The sequence below is a fragment of the Lytechinus variegatus genome, chromosome 15 (genome assembly GCF_018143015.1).
Source record: "Lytechinus variegatus isolate NC3 chromosome 15, Lvar_3.0, whole genome shotgun sequence".
Lineage (NCBI taxonomy): Eukaryota > Metazoa > Echinodermata > Echinoidea > Temnopleuroida > Toxopneustidae > Lytechinus > Lytechinus variegatus.
Window position 1 is genome coordinate 11,368,908 of NC_054754.1, and position 21,733 is coordinate 11,390,640.

Sequence of the window (21,733 nt, forward strand, 5' to 3'; positions counted from 1 at the left end):
ATATTTTCTAAGTTATGATGACATTTCAAAAACTTAACCTCAGGTTAAGATTTCGATGTTGATTCCTCCAACATGGTCTAAGTTCATTGACCCTAAACGACCTTTGACCTTGGTCATGTGACATGAAACTCTAATAGGATGTTCAGTAATACTTGATTAACCTTATGGCCAAGTTTTATTAACTAGGTCCATATACTTTCTAAGTTATGACGTCATTTCAAAAACTTAACCTCAGGTTAAGATTTGATGTTGACGCCGCCGCCGCCGTCGGAAAAGCGGCGCCTATAGTCTTACTTTGCTTCGCAGGTGAGACAAAAACCAAGCTTTTGTCTCTATAGACAGGTGGTCCCAAACGGTGGTAACCAAACAGGTTTAACTTTAATTGTCCATATAAGAAATATGGAATAAAAGTAGATATAACAACATTTCAACAATTAAAGCTTCCATCGTTATAAATGTTGTGACTTGTATAACCATCTTCATGTATATCTAGTAATTATCAATATCATTTCACAATGGGGTAGTGACCCTATTTTCACTAGCTACAATAAATTTTATTTTAAAAATACATTTATAATACTTTCAAACTGATATTCACGCATCATTCAATTATGCTCCTCATGACTAGGGCAAATCTGGAAAGCACAATAGAATAAATAATTTCACATGCATAATAAATTCACAAAATAATAGGTGATTTAGACTACTGGGTATGTATAAATCTGAATGTGTTGATAGTCCTAATGAATAATGAAATTCCATTTTTAAAATTACCGTTTTTATTCATAACTCACCATTGATCACATGATTGAAAAAATACCATCTCTTTGATCAAATATAAAAAGATACTTTGGTAACAAACATAAATTAATAAGTAGAATTGCTGTATGGGTAATAAAGAAATGCACATACTATTGTTCTTACTTGTCAAAACTAGCTGGAAGTAAAATTTGGCGAAAACATTTCTTTAGGTAAGATTTTGGTTTCTATTCATCACAATATTTAATTAGTTACCATAAACTGGGGTGACTTTGGACACAACAGAATAAAGTGTTTTATTTATTAATAATAATAATAATAATATAAGTATATAAATGTAGCTATTATTATTGATGACAATATACTCATTTTCTGTTGTGTCCAAAGTCACCCCAGGTAACGATACTTCTAAAATTAGGTGCAATGAGTGAGATGCTATTATGACATGGAGCAAAGATTATTTTTGTTCAGCTAAAACTGAGAGACATTAGTTGCACAACTGCAGAGTGATTATTCACAAAATTTTGGTAGAATGGTAAATTTGATCAAACATGCGATTTTGTAATTATTATGCTAGGTCTAGGCAATTTCTTCCACAAAAACATGTGATAATAGCAAGAGAAAACACAATGTGTTACATCACTTGAGGCTCAAAATGCTAAATAAGTACATCTAATTACTTCAGAATATCCCATACATGCACAAAACATTAACTTCTTGTGAGTTTATTAGCAAATAGTACCAGAAGCAAAACCTCAAACCATTGAGAGATGCAGTCAGGCTCTGCAATCGCATATACATTTTTTATTGGTGTTAGGTCCCATCTGCCGAACCCCTTAGAAACCATCAGGAATATATGACGCTTTGCATCCTCCATTCGTACATTAAAGTTATATTTTCTAAAAAGGACATCCTAGGCTACTAACCTTTCGTAAATAATGTCAGATGTTGTCACAAAAGGTTGGGTTATGCCACATGATGACTCATTTACCTGATCGGCCGAGTGAGCTAAATATTAATCATACTGAACTTTGAAAGACTAACTATAAAGGCCACTGGATATTTTCGAGTTCTCGGGCAGGATACTTTCTTATTGTTCAACTCTCATGACTAAACTTCAAGAACTGAATATTCAAATTTCAGTATTCATAAATTACATATATATTTTAAACACATTTCAATCAACACACATTAATATTTCAAATTGAAATGAATGAAACCATACAAGATATGAAATAAATTAAAGAATATATACAACCACATCCAAATTATGAAAAAAAAATGTATCAATGTCGCCTTGTACATGTAATAAGGAAGTACTTTGAGGTGGCTTGTACCGTACAGACTCAAAGCAAAGAACTATCAATAAAATAATTCTGCAAAAAATTGAAGATATCATAAATGCAGACAGAAGAAATGAACACAGAATAATCAACTTTCAAGAGTGATACCCGAATCTTGCAATCAATAGCAACTAGCAAATCAATTTTAGGTCCATAAGGAAAACAATACAACCAATCAATCCACATTGAATCAAGATCACAATGTAGGTTATTGTTTTCAACAATTTTCATTACCCTTGACAGCTTAGAAGCTGCTCTTTCAAACTCTGTATAGGTCATTGTGGCAAACACATGGGCCCATATTCTGAAGTCGGGTTTAACTTAGACCATGGTCTACAATACATGTAACTGCTGAAATTATGGGAAATGCTTCAAAATTTTGTTTACAGTGAATGCTTCTCATGTTAACTGTGCTCTACTATTTTTTCTTTAATGGTGAAGACTATCGCATACTTATCCTTCCCAGGCAGTTAATAATGTTTTGGGAGGCAAATGAGCTGATACATAGTACCTCTACTGTTAGTGATGTATGTAACAACTGGCTTTTCATAGTTAAACCACAACTTAAAGCCAGAGTTTAAAATAAACACGACTTCAGAATACGGGCCATGGGATCTGAGATAGGCTAGTCTGCAGGCACAGACCCTCATTGGAACTTTGATCAACAAGTGTGCCTCCACGCAAAGACTAGCACACACAAAACTTGCCGTTCTCGGGCCTTCACAAGGCATGAGTAGGCTGCACATTCAGACCCTTATTTCGAGTGAAGGGTTTGCCCAGCAGACTAGAGATAGGCAGTCATATTCGGTCCAAGTTTGTTCCCATGTCAGACAGAGGTTTATGCACAGATGGTGTCCACAAACTGCTTCATAGAATGATAGATAATTCATGAACACAGGATTCTCGGCAATTAAAAAGAAAAAAAACCTGACTGGTGTTTACTAAGATCAAATTTCCTTTATTGATATTTTCCTATTGCCTTGCAATATCTCTGTTAGACGACAACGACAAGGGAACCGATGAGTTGCCATGCTGTATTGTCATGCTTTAATGTAAAGTGAATTATTTGACAACCCCAAATTTTGTTAAAAGTAGTAAGCAATACCAGTATTATACTTTCAACTTTAGGGCTTAGCCAATAATGTTGTTCCACCAAACAATCCTTGGCCTGCTATGGGCACTATCAGGTTAAGGAATGCAGATAATGATTGTGCAATACAATGCCAAGCGACGAATGTACACAGCATTACATAACCTCTATTGGGGATTCTACTCTCAGTGACACCTGCTACCTGATTAACACTCCTATTAATGTCAAATTCCACATGAAAGATGACATTACACAGCATCTACCTGTAAAAATACTTTGGGAATCACCTGGAATGTAACAGGACTACAGAAGTATACATGTACATTTTCAATTAGATTTGAACAAGGGTATATATGATCTTTAATCCTATCTAGGCCGGGGTATTTTGGGAGTTCATATGGCGGGGGGGGGGCCTACCAGGCCCCCCTTGAGATCTCAGCCGTCGACCGCGCGATCGCGCCGAAAAATGGCACGCAGGTTGTCTGGGATATAATCTACAAAGTGTATGGTAATTTATTTCATGCGAATCGTTATTATGTAATTATGCTAATTTATGCATAATTAGAATGCAAAAATCATACTTCTTCCTTTAACTCCATAAATAAAGCTCCAAATGTTCTAATTTTTGGCATAGAAACTCTTTGTGATGTTCTTCGCAAGTGTACATGAAAAAATTGTGATATCAGATCAATTTCTTATGTATTATATTGTTTTTTGCAATTTCTTATGTATTTCGTTGTTTTTTAGACCTTTTGTTTTTCATTGTTTTTCAATGAAATTCGTTGGGAACTCTTCTAAGATCATAAACAGCATAAAATACATACATTTAGGCCAGCAAAACTAAAAATAATCATACATTTATGATTTTTGGTTGAAAACACAATTTACATTGACTTTGTACACAAAATCACGTTTTTGAGCAATTTTTGGTCTGACATGCACTTACATAACGTTGCGTAACTTCGGAACCACGTACCCGGGTGACGCAAAATTGGTCTCAAAAGTTGCGCAAGACTTGAAAGTAAAAAGTCAGTGAGCAGCGCGGTCAAAATATTTTGCGCGGCGAAAATATCGCACGACTCGTTGAGAGGGGGCCTCGGCCCCCCCCCCCCCCCCCCCCCGGACTAGATAGGGTTAAATGCCAAGAAACCCAATCACATCCCTCAAGCCACTCAATAAAACTTATCTTCCAGATTGACAAACCTCCGATGATCAACGTGGTTGATCTTCTCATACGAGGCGCCCCTCCAGGGAGCCTTGTCCAACGTTATCTCACCGTTAATGTGAAGCTTGTCTGCCCGGCCGTTGAGGGTCCGTCTGTAGAAGAGCGTGTTCTCGTCGTGACCTTTCGGCATCTTGGTGAAGGAGAGCTTGAGCATGCGTTTCGTCAGGTCCTTGGTGTCGGTGCTCTTTTCGCAGTTTTCGTGGGCGGTCCTTGTACCGATGGCTGTCTTTGCTCTTGATGGGGTTTGGGCTGTTAACAAAAATCATAAGATGTTGATAATTAATGCTAAACTGGAGAAGAGTGAGCAATAATTCAGTTAATATCTTGAAAGTCATGAGAAATAATTATACATCATCACAGATATAAAACTAATTTTGAGCTAAATTGTAATATGGACAATTATAATATGCATGTATCATCACAGATATAAAACTCATTTTGAGTTAAATTCTAATATGGACAATTATAATATGCAATTTTCTTCACAGATCTAAAACTAATTTTGACTTAAATTCTTATATGGACAGTTGTGATATGCATGGATAATCGCAGGTCTAAAACTAGTTTTGAGTTATGAAGTCTTTAGGGATAATTATATTATCACAGATCTCAAACAAATAAGCAAGGCACAATGCTGTGAAATAATAGACAAATGACAATTAAGTATGCTGAAATTCTGTGAAATGGGGTACATGAAATAATACAGCTTGAAAAAAAAACAATGTTTGCAGAGAGAATGCAAAGCCTTTTTTTATTCATTGTCTCCCACAATCATTTAGTAAAAAATTTATATTCATACATACAAACGGAAGACATTTTGTGGGATTCAGGGGAAATTAAATTAGTGATTCTAACAACGAATTGGATAATGCTTTCAATGTTTACTCATATGATATGGTGTAAACCTCTATGAAATCTAGGTCAACCCATAACTTGGTGCATATACAAAGAAATATCTTGATACTTACTTTCAGTTTTAGATCGTTGATGCCTTGCACTCTGTATACTCCTCGGCCTCTGTGTCTGTGGCGGCCATGTTTCTTGCAGCTCTTTCCCACTCTCTTTGATGATGCTGTATATCTTGAGTAAGTTGTCAAACACAAGGGGGACTATACTGACGCAGCCTCCATAGAGGACACGGGCCTCTGAGCAGCTTAAATGGTTCACCTAGGTATAGATAGAAAGGTCATACTTGATTACAGATAAATCATGGCAATGTACTTATCCCACTGCTGCCACCAGGTTTATCGCAGGGAACATTGGCCTATATCCACCAAGTGCATGGTTGTCACGAATGCAAACCTTTGGTCATATTCATTTTCATAATGCAATACCCCAAAATAGGGCCTACTGACTATATATGCAAACCGTACCTTGAGAGGGGCAAAACATGAAAATTGTAGTAAAAAAAGAACATGGTCAGTTATCCACACAGACCTGTTGTTTCATCAACATTTTTGTCCGACAAGTTGTCAGATCTGACATCTTTCTCTGACTCTGATTGGCTGTGAGGCACTGTTACTATGGTAACCGTCGGATAAAATGGGACTTGTCGGATAAAACGTCCGACAAGTCCTCTCATGAAACGCTCCCCTGTTATTTCATAAAAAACTGTTAAATATGACCTTGAAAACACATTTCAAAGTCAGAAATAATGTAACCAACGTTGACATGACCAAATCCTCTTAAAACAGCTCAAAATGTCTCAATTATAGAGACCTTGGCTTTAGTAACTTTTTTAAAATACACCAAGACAAGCTTTAATGTTATTACCATGCGAAAACCAACTTGTACTTGCCAGTTTGTAAATATAGATAGAATGAACAAAATATAGATTCTTAAAGGACAAGTCCATCCCAACAAAATCTTGATTTGAATAAAAAGAGAAAAATTCAACAAGCATAACACTGAAAATTTCATCAAAATCGGATGTAAAATAAGAAAGTGACAGCATTTAAAAGTTTCGCTTATTTTCAACAAAAATAGTTATATGAACGAGCCAGTTACATCCAAATGAGAGAGTTGATGACGTCACTCACTATTTATTTTGTAATTTATAATATGAAATATTTTTATTTTCTCGTCATTGTCATGTGAAATGAAGTTTCATTCCTCCCTGAACACATGGAATTCCATTATTTTAACATTTTGTGCTTCAGGCAAGGAGGTCCTAATCGTCAAATTCGTAAAAATTGAAATATTGTATAATTCAAACAATAAAAAACAAAAGAAATAGTGAGTGAGTGACATCATCGACTCTCTCATTTGGATGTAACCGGCTCGTTCATATAACTATTTTGTTGAAAATAAGCGAAACTTTGAAATGTCATAACTTTCTTATTTTACTTTCGATTTTGATGAAATTTTCGGCATTGTGCTTGTCTGATTTTTCTCTATTGATTCAAATCAACATTTTTCTGAGGTGGACTTGACCTTTAAGGAGAAAAAAATGATAACAAATATAGGCATATAGGGACATTTTAAAAAAAACTTTGCATGTTGTGTGTTAAAAAGCTAAGCTGACACTTGTCCATTTGTATGTATGTATGTGTTTTTTATAAACAACATATATATTTCTTCATCAACAAAAATTATGTGTTCAATGAAGACAGTTATTCTATGTACATGCTCTTTTAATTCTTACTTTGGATCATAACAGTAATAATGTCTACTACTAATAATAATTACAGCATTTATGCGCCATATATCTTGTAAACTATTCTGAGGTGCAGAGTGATGGGGTGGGGGATTACAGATAATGATAATAATAATGCTTTTGAGAGTGTATGGACAGATCAAATTACCTTAACAACATTCAACAAACGTAAGAAAGCAGATTTTGAATACTTCTTAAATGCTATAAGCGAATCTGCTGATCGGATCCTCAGGGGAAGAGCATTCCAGAGAGATGGAGATGAAGAGGCAAAGGCCTTTTCTTTTAGCATTAAATTTGTTCTCTGTACATTTAGCTGTTTGTTATTGGAGGAGCGGAGATTTCTGGTGGGAATGTATTCTGAGACGAGGTCTTGAAGGTATATAGGGTACTGACCATGCGATGCTTACCATGTATGGAGTAAGATTTTGAATTCTATTCTTTTAGATATAACCAGAGAAGACTTTTGAGAATTAGAAAGTTATGGGTGATACAAGATGTTCCATTAAGGACCAGAGCAGCAGATTTTGAGCATATTTGATAATATATAAATTGTGAATCACAGATGCTGCATATAATCAACCAACCTCCTGATGAGGGTATCCCGCTCGTAGAGATGAAAATTCATTGCTAGGGTTGAGTAACGTCCTGCATCGGGCAATGGCCTGACAGGCTGGACCTTCCTTGATTGCATCAGGATTCACATTGGAGATGCGCATGACGATATTCGTCAGCTCTCCTACCAAGTCTAGCCATTGCTTCATGGCTCGGCGGTCGGTAGCGTTGCGGCTACGCTCAAAAAGTTCTTTGACCTGTCATTGAGATCAAATGTTTTAAATAAAGAATATTAAATTCATATGACCAATTTTAATAAGTGAATTTTTAAAATAATATCAACACTTGTCAGATACCACAAATCAGGAGAATTCCCTTTTAATTGGTCAGTAAAATAATAATAGCAATTCATGGTTGCTGGCTACATATAGACTGATGTTCCTTTTGTTTCCTATTGAAGGTTTCCATTTTGTGATTTATATATCATATTTCCATTTCATGATTTATGACAGACACTTCTATATGATTTGTTTTAAAATATTAGATAAAAAGATATATGCTAGCTGTAACAGCCTTTGTTTATTCTTAAATTTCTCAACCAACAATCTGTCATTTAAATTTGTAAAATGATACACTTTGCATATTGATTAGGCATAGAAACAGACTTTCTTTTTTTTTCCAGAGGAACAGATTTTTCTTTGTAACTTCCAAACTGAAAATATGAGCCTATCCTTTCCCTAAAAAACATTGTACACACAAGTAAAAGCAATGCTCCTTTTCTTCTGGAATTCCATTCTTTTAGCTGCAGGGGGGGGTGAAAAGTTGGCTGGTACAAATCTTTATAACTAACATGATTGATGGATCTGACTGGTTTGGTTTTCTCATATGCATCTGTCCTGGTGTTGGCCATGGCATTGATGAATGTAAACTGCTGCTGCTGGAGGACCTTATAACGATCCTTCTCCTTTGCAACGTCTCTGCGTATAGCATCCATGTCTGCTTGATCTGTGTGAGTCAAAATATACACGCACGTCGCATATACTCATTATTATTATTGGAGTAGGGGTTGATCGGGCTGGAGAAAGAGAGGGATAAGAAGGAAAGGAAATGAAGGAGAAAAAAGTGGGGGGAAATGAAATGAAGGAGAAGGAGGAAAAGGGAAGGAGAAGAAAGGAGGAGGAAGGGAAGAAGTAGGAGGAAGAAAAGTAGGAGGAAGAAAAGTAGGAGGAAGAAAAGAAGGAGAGGAGGGAAAGGAAGAAGAAAAAGGAAGAGGAAAAAGGGAAGAGGAAAAAGGAGGAGATGAGAAAGTGGATAAAAAATCATTGAATAAAATTTAAGTGAACTAAGATATGAAATTGTGACTAGAATATTATTAACAAAGTATGCATGCATATGGACCCTTCAACTAAAATGAGAACTGCAATCAATTATATTCACAAAGGTTTACTTACTCATATTGCCAAATAAGTATCAAATTTTATCCTCTACAACACTTATTTTCAGTACCAGTGACGTTTTTTTTTAGAATTTACAAAACTAAATTCAAAACAAGTAGGAACCCTCCTGCTTATATAGGCAATCAACACTCGTTACTTCTTGAAACGCAGATCGTAACTGCCCAGATAATAACACAATATTGCAAAATATACTTCTGCTGTCTATGCCATAACCATGGCAACCATTTGCAATTAGTATTTGTTTTTATTCACCTTTTTGTGAGACAGCACACCCATGCACAAAATATTGATGAGCAAAGGCATTTACGATATTGCTCCCATTAGAATCAATTGTTACCATGACAACCAATTGATAAACAAGAGCAGATTGCTGTCTTGACGCTATACCAGCCGTCTTGCGGAACTGGAAGTCAATATAACTTGGATTCCGGTTCAGTGATTGATTGATTTCTATGATGCACACATGGAATTGGCAGATGGAAGATCAGGCATGGGAAAAAATAAACTTCCTTTTCCCAAGCATGACTGGTGTTTGTGGCATAGAATCGAATGAAGATAGAAAAATCAAGATTTCAGTAGTGATTTCCTTTATTTCACAGCATCAATTTATGTGTATTATGCAAGAACTTGAATAATTTGTAATTCCCACATATTCTCTTGAAATTAGCTAGTGCTCACTAGCTATAGTCAAGTAATCAAGTTGACACTCATACCTTATATATATATCCCAAAACCCCAGGGGGCCACTTCCATTGACAAGTGGATACCATGCGTGACCATGGGGTTTCATAGAGCACCCTAAACAAGTATTTTCCATGTTCTGTAAATGCATCCCTTAACAAGTATTGGCATTTGAAACCCTACCCTCAACAAGTATTGGAAACATACCGTATCCTTGATGGGCCCTTGACAAGTATTCCCTGAATTGAACCCCTAAACAAGTACATTATGTACAACGCGGAAATCATGGAAATGATCACGGATGTAGGTTTACCTTTACTTTCATTGGGTTTAGTACCACGACCATCCCACACACCTCGCTCAAATTGGACCCTAAACATTTAGTATTGGGGCAAAATACATCCCCCCGGCCCAAAACTACAATGTTGATAGATTTGAGATATCCCTGAAGTTAAATGTTGCTATTAAATGCTTTCCACGCATATTCACAATGATACATGTACATGTATTTGAGTCATATTTTTTCATCAAAGAACAGGATTGAATTTGATAAAATGGAAAAATGAATAAAAGTAAAATATCTGCTACTTCAAACCTTGACCCTGCTACATCTTGTGTAAATCCATTTCATTTTATTCTTGGGGACAATAAAATTACTATTTCACTTGTCTCTTTCCCTGGTCCAGGAAATTACCAGGGTTTTCAAGTATACGACGTAAATTTCTATGTTAATATAGTACTGGTATATATATGTGTGTGTGTGAGGGTGTGTGTTTGTGTAAACTAATTTTTATTGGAATTCGGAATTCCATTCATCCACCGTCAAGAGAAAAATCTGCTACTACTACTGTACTACTGCATGCTACTAATACTACTACCAGTACTAACAATATAATAACATTATGATAATACACTGTAATAATAATCTTTTTTTTTAACCCACCATGGGCATTTATTATATACATAATTGAACATTCAAAGTCACATCACATGTTTACATATTTCTTTGTCAAACAAATATTACAAATCAAATTCTCGACAATCTTTTCCTGTTTTGTTTCTTATAAGTATACATTTGTAGATGCACCAAAAAGCAATTGTAAGAAATGAATCTAGTCCGGTTTCTTTGTGGGCTTTAAGTAAATGCAATTCTGTTATTTGAAGATCAACATTGTATTCCAACTTACCTACTGTTGTCAAATAAGAAAAGAATCTCTTATTTAGTTTACACTCAACGAAAGTATGTACATTATCTTCGTCCACATAACAATGCGGGCATCTCCCAACTGTTATAACATTCCATTTAAACAAATTCTTTCTTACAGGCAATAAATTATATATAACCTTAAAATTGAATTCTTTCAGTTTATCGTCTTTACAGTGACACAAGTTTCTTTTAAAAGTTTTTTTTTTCCAATCTAATGGGGACCCAATTATCTGTTCCCAATACAAATAGCACCTGTTAGTGCTCGATGAAAGGATAATAGTCTATACAGTAGAATAAAATATCGTAAATATTTTTAATTTGATTTCTTGCTCCTACATCTATTTTGGGAAACTCTAATGAAGGTTTATTATTGCGGTTGATAAAAGGTGTTGTCTTATCATTTATCCAGATTTTAGGGATAGCCTGACGTAATCAAATATCAATTTTTGCTTACTCTTCTGTGACTTAAGAAGGGAATGAATTTCTGTTGTAGGTAAGAAATTTCCATTCCTGATAATGTCTTTCAAAACTACTATCCCAGATTTACACCATCCTTCAAAAAATAGGGTGCTGTTGTGAAAGGTTACATTTTTATTACGGTATGTCACAAAATTTCGTATTGTAGACGATGTAGTTTAGGGTGATATTTTAAACATGCATTCTTCTTTATCTTTAACCAGGCCTGTAATATTTCAATGTAAAATACTGGAAGATGGTGCTTGCATATATGTTTTATATTCCAAGCATCAAAGTCTGAATTAAGGAGTAGTTTCATACCACCTAAAATATTAAACCAATAAAGGCTGAATTTACACCACATTCCTTTACTTGACGCAAGAGTGCGCCCCGGCCATTTTAGTCAAAAGCTCAATTTTGGGGTATCTAGATCAATCATGTTGACCCCTCCTTTGTTCAGTTTCTTGGTCATTATAGTTCTTTTCACTTTTTCCATCTTTGTTTGCCAAATAAAAGTATATATTGGAGAATTCAGTCTTTTTAACATTTTTTCAGGAATAATATCAACCATGAGAATATGTACTAACTGACTTAAACCTAGAGTTTTCACAATGGTTACTCTTCAAAAAATAGTAAGCATTCTTTTTCTCCAATTGTCTAATAATCTTTGCAATTTCGATAGTTTCATTTTTCATGCTTTTTCTATATCAGGTGAGATGTAAAACCCTGGGTATTTTGTAGGAATATCTGTCCATGATAGACCAATATCATTGAGTGACCATTTGGAGTTACTTCTCCCAAGCCACATGATTACTGTTTTAGTTTTATTAAGTTTTGGACCTGCTACATTTCCGAACAACTCAAGTACATCATTTATCAATTCTAGTGATCTTTTATAATAACAGGGTATCATAAGCATATTGTAGTACTTTAACCTCACAATTATATTCTGGTTTCAAATCAGGTATACTTCTTATATATTCATTATTTCTTATTTTGTTAGACATAAATTCTGCTGCAAGGATAAAAAGTAATGCTGAAAGTGGGCAACCTTGTCTGATTCCCCTTTGTATTGAAAAGGACTCTGATATCCAGCCATAATTTAACAATACAGAGCTTCAAATATCTGTGTACAATATTTATAATAATCATACTAATAATACCAGTATGAATTAATAGAGTATAATAATAATAATGAAAAATACATAGCTGTTCAAACCATTATCAATTATCAATGCCATATTGATTTTGACACTTTTCTGCATAAAATGCAAACTTTCATAATTCATATAAATGAATTATCTTCAATTCATGGATTTATTATTCATTACCTTTGTATTTTACTATTTCAGTCATCCAATTCATTGATTTAAAGACATAGCTAAAATAGCTAATATAGATATCAATGAATATTATTTATAACAGCTGGTGCATTTGTGGATTTTGAAAATATAAAAAACTCAAAAAGAATGTGTGGTAATTTCAACCAATTTAACATGCACCTATATTTAATTGTAAGATAGGGTGATGGAAAAAAATATTTAGGGGAGGGGATATAAACTGTACCCTTACTGAGTGTATAAACTTACTCAGTATAAATCAGCCAAATTTCTTAATTCTTAGCCTCCAAAATTAAAAATCCTTGAATTCCTTTAATATTCAGTCACAGTCTTGCATCTAGATAGCTAAATATTTGAGATAGAAAAAAAGTAAACTCTAGTAGTAGTATGTGTATCGCTGTGTATATTACCAGAAACCATCATACCCTTGTTCATTGAATGAGTGCCAGAAACATGCGATCGACCCGAGATACGGGCAGACGACCAGTACCTCGTGCATCCGCCCCGATGCCACGGACCGATCGAGGGGTAGCCGTAACCCAGATCGGAGGTGCTGCTTGTGTGGTCGCCTGCCGTTGCTAAGGAAAAATCATCGACGTTCACCCGGATTTGGTTAGCTTATACGTGCAATATTTCACATGAAATGTATATGAATTAAATCTGTATACTTCTAAGAAAACATATTGTACATCAATGTCTAACTAATCTGATGCTTTTGGTGTGAATATATCAAAATTTTCGTTGCTAAGGAAATAGGATTGACAGGTGCATCGCGCGTAAATGTGGGTACAAAAAACAATCGCATGATCCTTAATTTCTCCCAGATGAATGTCTTTGAAAGGCAAAAAAATGTGATAAAATGTATCATATCTTACCTACTTTGGTTGCTCTTGTGCAAAAGTCCGTCAAAAATACGTATTTTCACCGAGATTTCACACTCGTATGGCTCGCAGAAGACTTGCAGACTACATTCACGTATGTACACCTTTTGTCAACTGAGAGTTTGTTGTGATGATCAACAACGCGTGACCCAGCGGTGCACTTGTGCTGGGCAATTATCCCCACAGGAATGATAGGCGGTAAGCAGGAACAATGGAAACCTTTGTGTTGGTGGTTAGCCATTAACATGGTTCGGAACACCTTTTGTGTTTAATAAGGTGTATGTCAACAGCGGTTCAATAATCAAGTTACACGGAGTAGAAAGTTGTCACAGATGAGCTTCTAACATTTTATGTCTCATTCTCATGCACTTTTTGCAAGTCTGTAAATCATGCAATATACCACCATTGAAGAGGCATATAGGCGAATCGGGCGATTTATGTTCGTACTAATCTAATCTTATCTAATTAATCTAGATCAGGCGCATACGCAAGGGGGGGGGTTCGGGGGTTCAACCCCCCCCCCTTTTCGTTTCCTTTTTTTTTTTTGCTTGTCTCCCCAGAGGTCGGTCTGGTCAAGGAGTAGTTATCGGGCAAGCGCCTGATAACTCCTTGGTCTGGTTTTACGGACAGTTCCCCTACCCAATAATGTATATGACAGCAATAATGAACAGAATCTCATGTTTCCGACGAAAAACACAGAAAAAATTTCCGCTCGCTCCATTTTATCATATCTTTTATTTCCGCATGTCGCCGACATGATCACGGTATCACCGTTAACAAGGCCATACATGATTATCATGATGTATACTTATGAATACAAGTGAACCAAGAAAAAGACATACGTTTTCTTACATATGTTTTACCAATATGAAAACCAAAACCAAAACCGGAAATTTTTTCTGTGTTTTTCGTCGGAAACAAAATGACGGAAAACGCTAAAATGTCGGTTATCTCGCTCCGCTCGCTCGTAATAATTTATGAAATTCCATAAGTATCTAGTCTCCTGTTCAAGGCCGTATTATGAGTGTTACGAATAGAAGGACATGTAGCATCGACTAATACTTGATTTACTAACAAACTATTGACAATAGATCTTGGCGAAAAAAAACTATTACTAGAGTTCAGAATGCCCAAGGCAATATTGTTTCAGACCCTGATAATATTCTTGAAGAAATTTGTGCATTCTATTCAAACCTGTATTCTAACCATGACAGAGAAACAGAAAATGATGACCTAAATGAAGCCTTTTTTGATAATTTAGATATCCCCAAGCTTTCTGATAATGCAAAACATAACTTAGAAAATCCTTTAACCAAAAATGAAATTTTTGATGTTATTAAATCTATGAAGATGAATAAAACCCCAGGATTTGATGGCCTTCCTATTGAATTTTACATAGTATTTTGGGCTGATATTAGTGATTTACTATTGGATTCATACAATTATTCCCTTCAAAATGGTGTGTTATCAATTTCTCAGAGGAATGGAATTATAACACTTCTCCCAAAGAAAGATAAAGACCCTCTGTTTGTTAGAAATTATCGACCTATAACGCTTTTGACTGCTGATTATAAGATACTAGCCAAATGTTTTGCCAATCGCATTACTTGTTTTATGCATGATCTCATTCATCCAGATCAGTCTGGTTTTTTAAAGGGCAGAAATATTAGCAACAATGTGCGTTTAATTTTTGATATCATTGAATATACACAGACAAATGACATTCCTGGAGCAGTAATATTACTTGATATTGAAAAAGCTTTTGATAGTGTTAATCATAACTTCCTTTTCCGAACTTTAAAACATTTTAATTTTGGCTCTAAGTTTATTGACTGGATAAAAACTCTGTATTCAAACAGACAGACATATGTTTTGAATAATGGTTCCTTGACTGATCGCATCTCAATGCAAAGAGGTATATTTCAGGGGTGCCCTATCTCTCCTTACCTGTTCCTACTAGTTATTGAGATATTGGCTATTTCTATTCGACAGAATAATCAGGTTAAAGGTATTAAGGTCAAGAATCAAGAGGTAAAAATATCATTATTTGCAGATGATTCGGTTTGTTTTGTAGACGGGGCTAGAGATTCATTTAACATTTTGTTGGATATTTTGAATAAGTTTGGTAAAATTTCTGGTTGTAAATTGAATTTAACTAAAACAGAAGCGATTTGGATTGGTTCCAAGAGAGGTTGTCAAGATTTTCCGTTAAGTAATCATGGAATTACATGGAAATCAACAAGTTTTAAATCTTTAGGTGTCAACTTTTCTATGAATTTGGGGTTGATATTTGATTTGAACTACAAAGAAAAATTAAAAAGAATGACCCAATCAATAAATTGCTGGCGAATGAGAAATCTTTCGCTGATTGGTAAGATATGTGTAATCAAATCTCTTATCCTCCCTCAATTGTTATATCTTTTTTCTGTTCTCAGTATAAAGATACCACAGTCATTTTTTAAGGAACTTAATAGTCTGTTCTTTAAATTTATTTGGAGTGGTGGTAATGATAGGGTTAAGAGATCATTTATGTGTAATGATTATACTCAGTGTGGACTAAAGATGATTGATCCTTATTCATTTGCTCTATCCCAAAAAATGACATGGGTCAAACACCTACTTGATGATAATTTTGAGTCTGTTTGGAAATCAATTGAAATCTCAGCTCTAGAAAAATTTCATAGTGATCCTAATATTTTGTGGAAATCATATGCCCCAGAAACCGTTTTACAATCTTTAGGTAATTCCCAAATTGCAGATTCGCTTCGTTCATGGTATTATTTCAGAGAATATGCTTCTATAGAATCATTTCATTGTAAATTTTCTGAGATGGGGCATTGCCAATTCTTATGGTTTAATAGATTAATTCGATCAAAATCCAAAAAATACTTCTATTATGAATCTTGACATGAGAAGAATGTTGTTGTAATTTCAGACTTATTGAATCCACCTCATCCTGGACATAAACTGTTTGAAGAACTTATTTTAGATTTTGATATTCCTGTGTCTGATAGGAGAAAATACAATTTTTTAATGAAAAATATTCCAATGGAGTGGTTTAATAGAACAGTTTTGACTAATGTACACGTTCATGATATTTTGATTACTAAACTGATTACTGCGAAAAAAGTACCATGTTATGCCTATAAAATTTTGAATGTGCAATATCTTCCAGATAGACGGTACAACTACTGGAACGAATGCCTATCAATCCCTGTACCCACTTTGTGGGAAAAGGTACATAAAGCCAATTTCTTTTGTACTATCGATACTAAACTCCGTTCCTTTTACTTTAAGATTTTTCATAATACTATAGCTCTAAATGCATTTCTGTATAAAATCAAAAGGAAAGATTTACCAAACTGTACATTTTGTGATAATGAAGAGGAATCAATAATTCATCTGTTCTGTGACTGTGATAAGGTTACCCCAATTTGGAATCTTCTATTGACTACGATAAAAAAACATATTTCAGATTTCAATCTCACTAATTTTCAAAAATTGTTTGGTGTATCAACGGATAGATTTGTTACTTACCTTTTACTATTGGCCAAATATTATATTTATATTTGTAAATTCAAGAACACCTTACCAAATGTGGATTTATTTAAAAGTTTTGTGAAGAAACAAAAGGAAATTGAGCATCACCTAGCCAAGAAAAGAAACAAACTCACTGCACACTTTAAGAAGTGGCGATTTGATATATGATTTTTATTTTAGATACAGGTAGTTCCCCCTTTTCCATTCTTTTTGTTTTTGTATCTTAAATTGAGACTTGTACAATGCACAGAGTAATATGCTACAATTGATTATACATGTAAATTTATCTCGATGTGTATTCCCTTTAGAGTAACCTGTATCGTCCAATGTTTTATTTTGATTTATGTCACCCTTTTTATTTTTTTTTTTCCATTTATTTTTTTATTTCATCTTTGTTTTGTGATTTTACTGCTTTTGAACTGTTTCAAATCATTTCAATTACCTGTAAATATTGTGATTATATGTGATTTTGAATACCAATAAAACACATAATTAAACAAAGAAACACACTTTTGTCTGTGTCATATGAAAATCCATTGAAAAAAAAAAAAAAAAAAAAAAAAAAAAAAAAACTATTGACAAGAAATGTATGTTTTGACGGGAAAACGCGAAATTTCGGCTCGCTCACTCGCTTCGCTCGTAATCATTTATGAAATTTCTTAAGTTTCTAGTCTCTTGATCAAGGCCATTTCATGAGACTTACGAGCAGAAGGACATGTATCATCAACTAATATGTAATCATTACCAACAAGCTATTGAGAAGAATTGTATGTTTTGACGGAAAAACGCAAACATTTCGGCTCGCTTGCTCCGCTCGCTCGTAATTATTCATGACATTTCTCAAGTTTCTAGTGTTCTGATCAAGGCCATATCCAGGTGCGCAGGCGGTCGCCCCCCAAAACGTCCCCAAAAAGAAAAAAAAGGAGGGAAAAAGGAGAGGAGAAAAGGAAAAGGGAAGGAAGGAAAGGGAAGAAAGGTAGCTTTGTGTTTTTTCTATTTATTCTTTATTTTTTCTCAAAAGAGAAACTCCTTCACTCTTCTTGCTTTAAATTCATATATGAATTTTGCTTCCGCGCTGCGCGCGGTTAAATGACAATATTGAAGTTCTCCATTGTTCCCCCACCTTTTCTCTAACCCTGTTTTTCCACCTCAGCTATGTGCTTCTTGCCGTTAAAGTTAAAATTGTATACATTAGGGCTTGAATTTGAGTAAGGTTAGGCCGAAGTAAATGTATGAAGTTATCTTTTTTTTTCAATTGATCGCCCAATTTCTGGTCTGGTCGGCTCCGAGCGGGTAAAATCTTTATATCAGTTTCTGCCGTCACCTCCATAAAGTCAGCTTCTCCCGCTTTTCAGCTCATTACTAAAAACAACCATAATTTGGGGGCAAACAGGTTCCTAATTTAAAAAGAGGAAGGTATGGAATTCGTGTCGTATTAAATAAAAAAGTACAATATTTTTTTATCAAATTGTATTAAACTTCATGTCATTTCCCTGTATACATTCATCTCCTGATCTGTTTTGCGCCCTCAGTTTGAAATTTTGAATGACACTTAAGTTTCTTTATATTCAAAATGAAGCGCTTCAGGATAAGTCAAAAAAATTAATCATCCTTTATTATATAGATAGATAATTTCAATAAATCACAGAAGTTTCAACTTTATGCGCACTATTTTCCTTGTAATGAAGTTCAATAATCATAGAAAATCAATTGAATTAGAGACGATTGGGTATTAGAGATATCTACATTTGATGAAACGTCCGCCCTTTGAAATTTCAGAGTTTCATTTCTCATCGCGGGGAGGAATATCTTCCTCTACCAATCTTCTCCTCTGTTTTGCGAGTTAAAAATATGCACTGATGCTAAATTGTTTGTAATCAAATCTGATCTTTCCAAAGAAAGTATATATCTTTGAGAATACCCTTTTCTCGGGACCCTTTTTATGGCAAGAAAAATTGATGAATCACTTTAGCTTCCGCGCTTCGCGCGGAGTTATTATCATTTTAATTTCCTCCATTGTATACCTCTTGTGCGTTTACAATCACTTTTGAAAACAAGGTTCAAAATCGCAATATAGTCAACCGAATTGGAGGTACTAGAGACAAGAGAAACGGCTCCTTTTCATTTTAATTTATGAAATACTAAAAGCTTCGCGCGGGAGGGGGAAACTCCCCCTCCCTGCACCCACCCCCTAGGGAGCGCGCTTCGCGCGCTCTGTAAGTGTTGGCACGCTTCGCGTGCATTTACCGCCCCCTCCAAAATGAAATCCTGGCTACGCGGTTGGCCATATCATGAGTGCTACGATCCGAAGGACATGTAGCATCGACTATGATTCCAACAAACTATTGACAAAAAGGTTATGTTTTCAACGCAAAAACGAGAACATTTCTGCTCGCTCGCGGGTCATGACCGCACTGTTACATACCCATCCCCACTTAAATGTTATTGTCTTATTTGCAGCGCTAAAAAAAAATCATCACCTCCCCCCCCCCCCCGCTCATCACTTTTTAGAGACTGGGCGGGAGATTTAAAAAAAAAATCAGCTCGAACCCCCCCCCCCCCCCTTTCAAAAATCTTGCGTACGCGCCTGATCTAGATCTAATCTTATCTAATTCAGATACAAAAACTATTTTGACAAAATTTTCAAAATTTATCATACTTGGAATCATGCAATTTCTAGCTGCATGCATATACGCCCCAGTCTACAATTTGTCAATTGCATGGGGGTGGGGTGTTAATTGGTTATATATAATTTGAAGAAAAAAAATTGACAAGCAAAAGAAAGAAAGAAAGAAAGAAAGAGAGAAAGAAAGAGAGAAAGAAAGAAAGACATATTGAAAGAAAGAAAGAAAGGCTTTCACCTCAAATTGAAGGTGATTTCGGTTAGTTTTTAGCATATAGCTACGTACGGTGAAATTTTGCCATCAAGACATGCTGGGATGCTTATTATTTATTTATTCATTTATTTATTTAGGCCCCTTACAATGCCAAGGACCTATTTAGCTTATTCCTTTTTGGGGGTGGTCGACCTTATCACATCACTTCGACGTATAGAGATGCCCCATTTAACCCAGGCCCCTTACAATGGAAACTAAGATTCAAGATGGATTCGAACTTCATATCTACCAGTGGTGAGGGTTACATAATAAAGGGCTCGGATCGATCTAGGGGGGGTAAATCCCACAAATCATTTCAAAGCAAAGCAATCCTCAAAGAAATTTATTTAATTATAATTATGGATAGTTTACAAATCTTCTTTGATTAAACTGGGAATATTGGTAAGGTTTCCTTTAAATATTAAATACCTTTGATGTTGAGGGCTTTGTTCCTATGAGTTCCGGAAAAACTCCGTGATACAGGCAAATTGATGGCTTAATTCTTTCAAAGAGGTCATGGTTGGGCCCCCACGCTACGTTTCTGAAGGGGATTTTTTTTTCTGCGGTGATATATGTGAAATCCATCCCCGGCGGGGCCTGAATGGGGGATATCATGTATTATCCCCTCCCACTTTTGTGAGAGCTAGGGGGGTATAAATTATATACCCCCTCCCTCACTTTTTATGACGGAAACGTATTTTTGAACACTGATTAATATACCGTTAATGCGTGGATTAATCTTAAAATGCAGCAAAAGTGCTTAAAGTAGCCGCATAATTTTGCATTCTATAAAAACGCGCAATATTTATCTCGATGTCGCTCCGCTCCCGCGCTCTTAAGAATTTGGAGGCGGAATTCGGCCATGACGAATTCCCATTTTTGGCTTTATTTCAAAGTTATAGATCTGCTACACCATTATGGCTATATAACAAAACAATGACTTTTTAAAAATATGGTTAATATACCAATATCAAAACATCCTAAATACATTAATTGGCGTTAATGTATATGTGAGTGGATTGAGGGAGAGGTCCCGGGAGAGGTATATAAATGCACTCTAGGCAGGTTGGGACAGCAGAAGGCCTATTTCCCAAATTATTTTCAATTTTATCATATTTATAGGAGAATTAGAAATTCAAATCACGTTGATTGATACAATATGAAAATTTCGGACTTAAATAAAAATCGAACAAGGAACTTACAAAATCATGACATTTGTTTAGATTGGCATTACTTTGGAGAAACAGTTCTATATGATGATAAAGTATTCTATTTATGCATTTACATTTTATTGTCCCCAAGAATATAATAAAATGGATTTACTCACGATTTAATGTGTAGGATAATCACAGCTGCAACCTTTTTGTGTTCCAAGGCCTGCATGGCCTGGGAGACATAATATGATTTCTTGTAGGCCTATGTAACATAAAAAGTGGAGATAATCAGCCCACCGATATGCAAGAGGTTGTGCATTTAACTGTTTTTTTTCTAATAAAACATTGCAAAATTTTGAAATTCCATAAATTTCTTATTTTTTCTAAAATTTTGATGAAATTTTTAGCGTTCCCCTTTGTCTTTGAATGTTACTTTGATCTATTTTTGTTTCTTTGGTATGGTCCGGAGGACCCACTATTTTTACCTTTTTCCGTTTACCCCCTCTACGTTCGTCG

The 21,733-nt window shown here is 35.1% G+C and overlaps 1 protein-coding gene and 1 long non-coding RNA gene across 3 annotated transcripts; one reads left to right on the forward strand and one right to left on the reverse strand.

Annotated features, from left to right (window-relative positions):
* Positions 1–311: 311 nt before the first annotated feature.
* Positions 312–3,594, forward strand: LOC121428799. The gene is made up of 2 exons (XR_005971836.1): positions 312–1,025; positions 1,178–3,594. It is a non-coding gene; the product is annotated as an uncharacterized LOC121428799 (long non-coding RNA).
* A 708-nt stretch (positions 3,595–4,302) lies between these two features.
* On the reverse strand, positions 4,303–13,805 carry LOC121428797 (sperm acrosome-associated protein 9-like). 2 transcript variants are annotated; one of them, XM_041625633.1, is made up of 5 exons: positions 13,646–13,805; positions 8,476–8,630; positions 7,658–7,882; positions 5,386–5,584; positions 4,303–4,666 (listed from the first exon to the last, which is right to left on the reverse strand). In XM_041625633.1, the coding sequence occupies exons 2-5, from the start codon at positions 8,617–8,619 to the stop codon at positions 4,365–4,367; spliced, it is 870 nt and encodes a 289-aa protein (XP_041481567.1). In that variant the 5' UTR covers positions 8,620–8,630; positions 13,646–13,805; the 3' UTR covers positions 4,303–4,364. The 2 variants fall into 2 exon arrangements, with proteins under 2 accessions (XP_041481567.1, XP_041481566.1); XM_041625632.1 differs by having other exon boundaries at positions 13,642–13,805.
* Positions 13,806–21,733: the final 7,928 nt, after the last annotated feature.

What these genes read in the sequence shown, in the direction of transcription:
- LOC121428797 (XM_041625633.1), bottom strand. Translation starts at nt 8,619, where the DNA reads ATGGATGCTATACGCAGAGACGTTGCAAAGGAGAAGGATCGTTATAAG. An exon ending in CAGTCAGATCCATCAATCAT is followed by an intron (nt 7,883 to 8,475) that starts GTTAGTTATAAA and finishes TCTCAATGACAG; the next exon opens with GTCAAAGAACTTTTTGAGCG. An exon ending in TCAACGATCTAAAACTGAAA is followed by an intron (nt 4,667 to 5,385) that starts GTAAGTATCAAG and finishes TTTTGTTAACAG; the next exon opens with CCCAAACCCCATCAAGAGCA.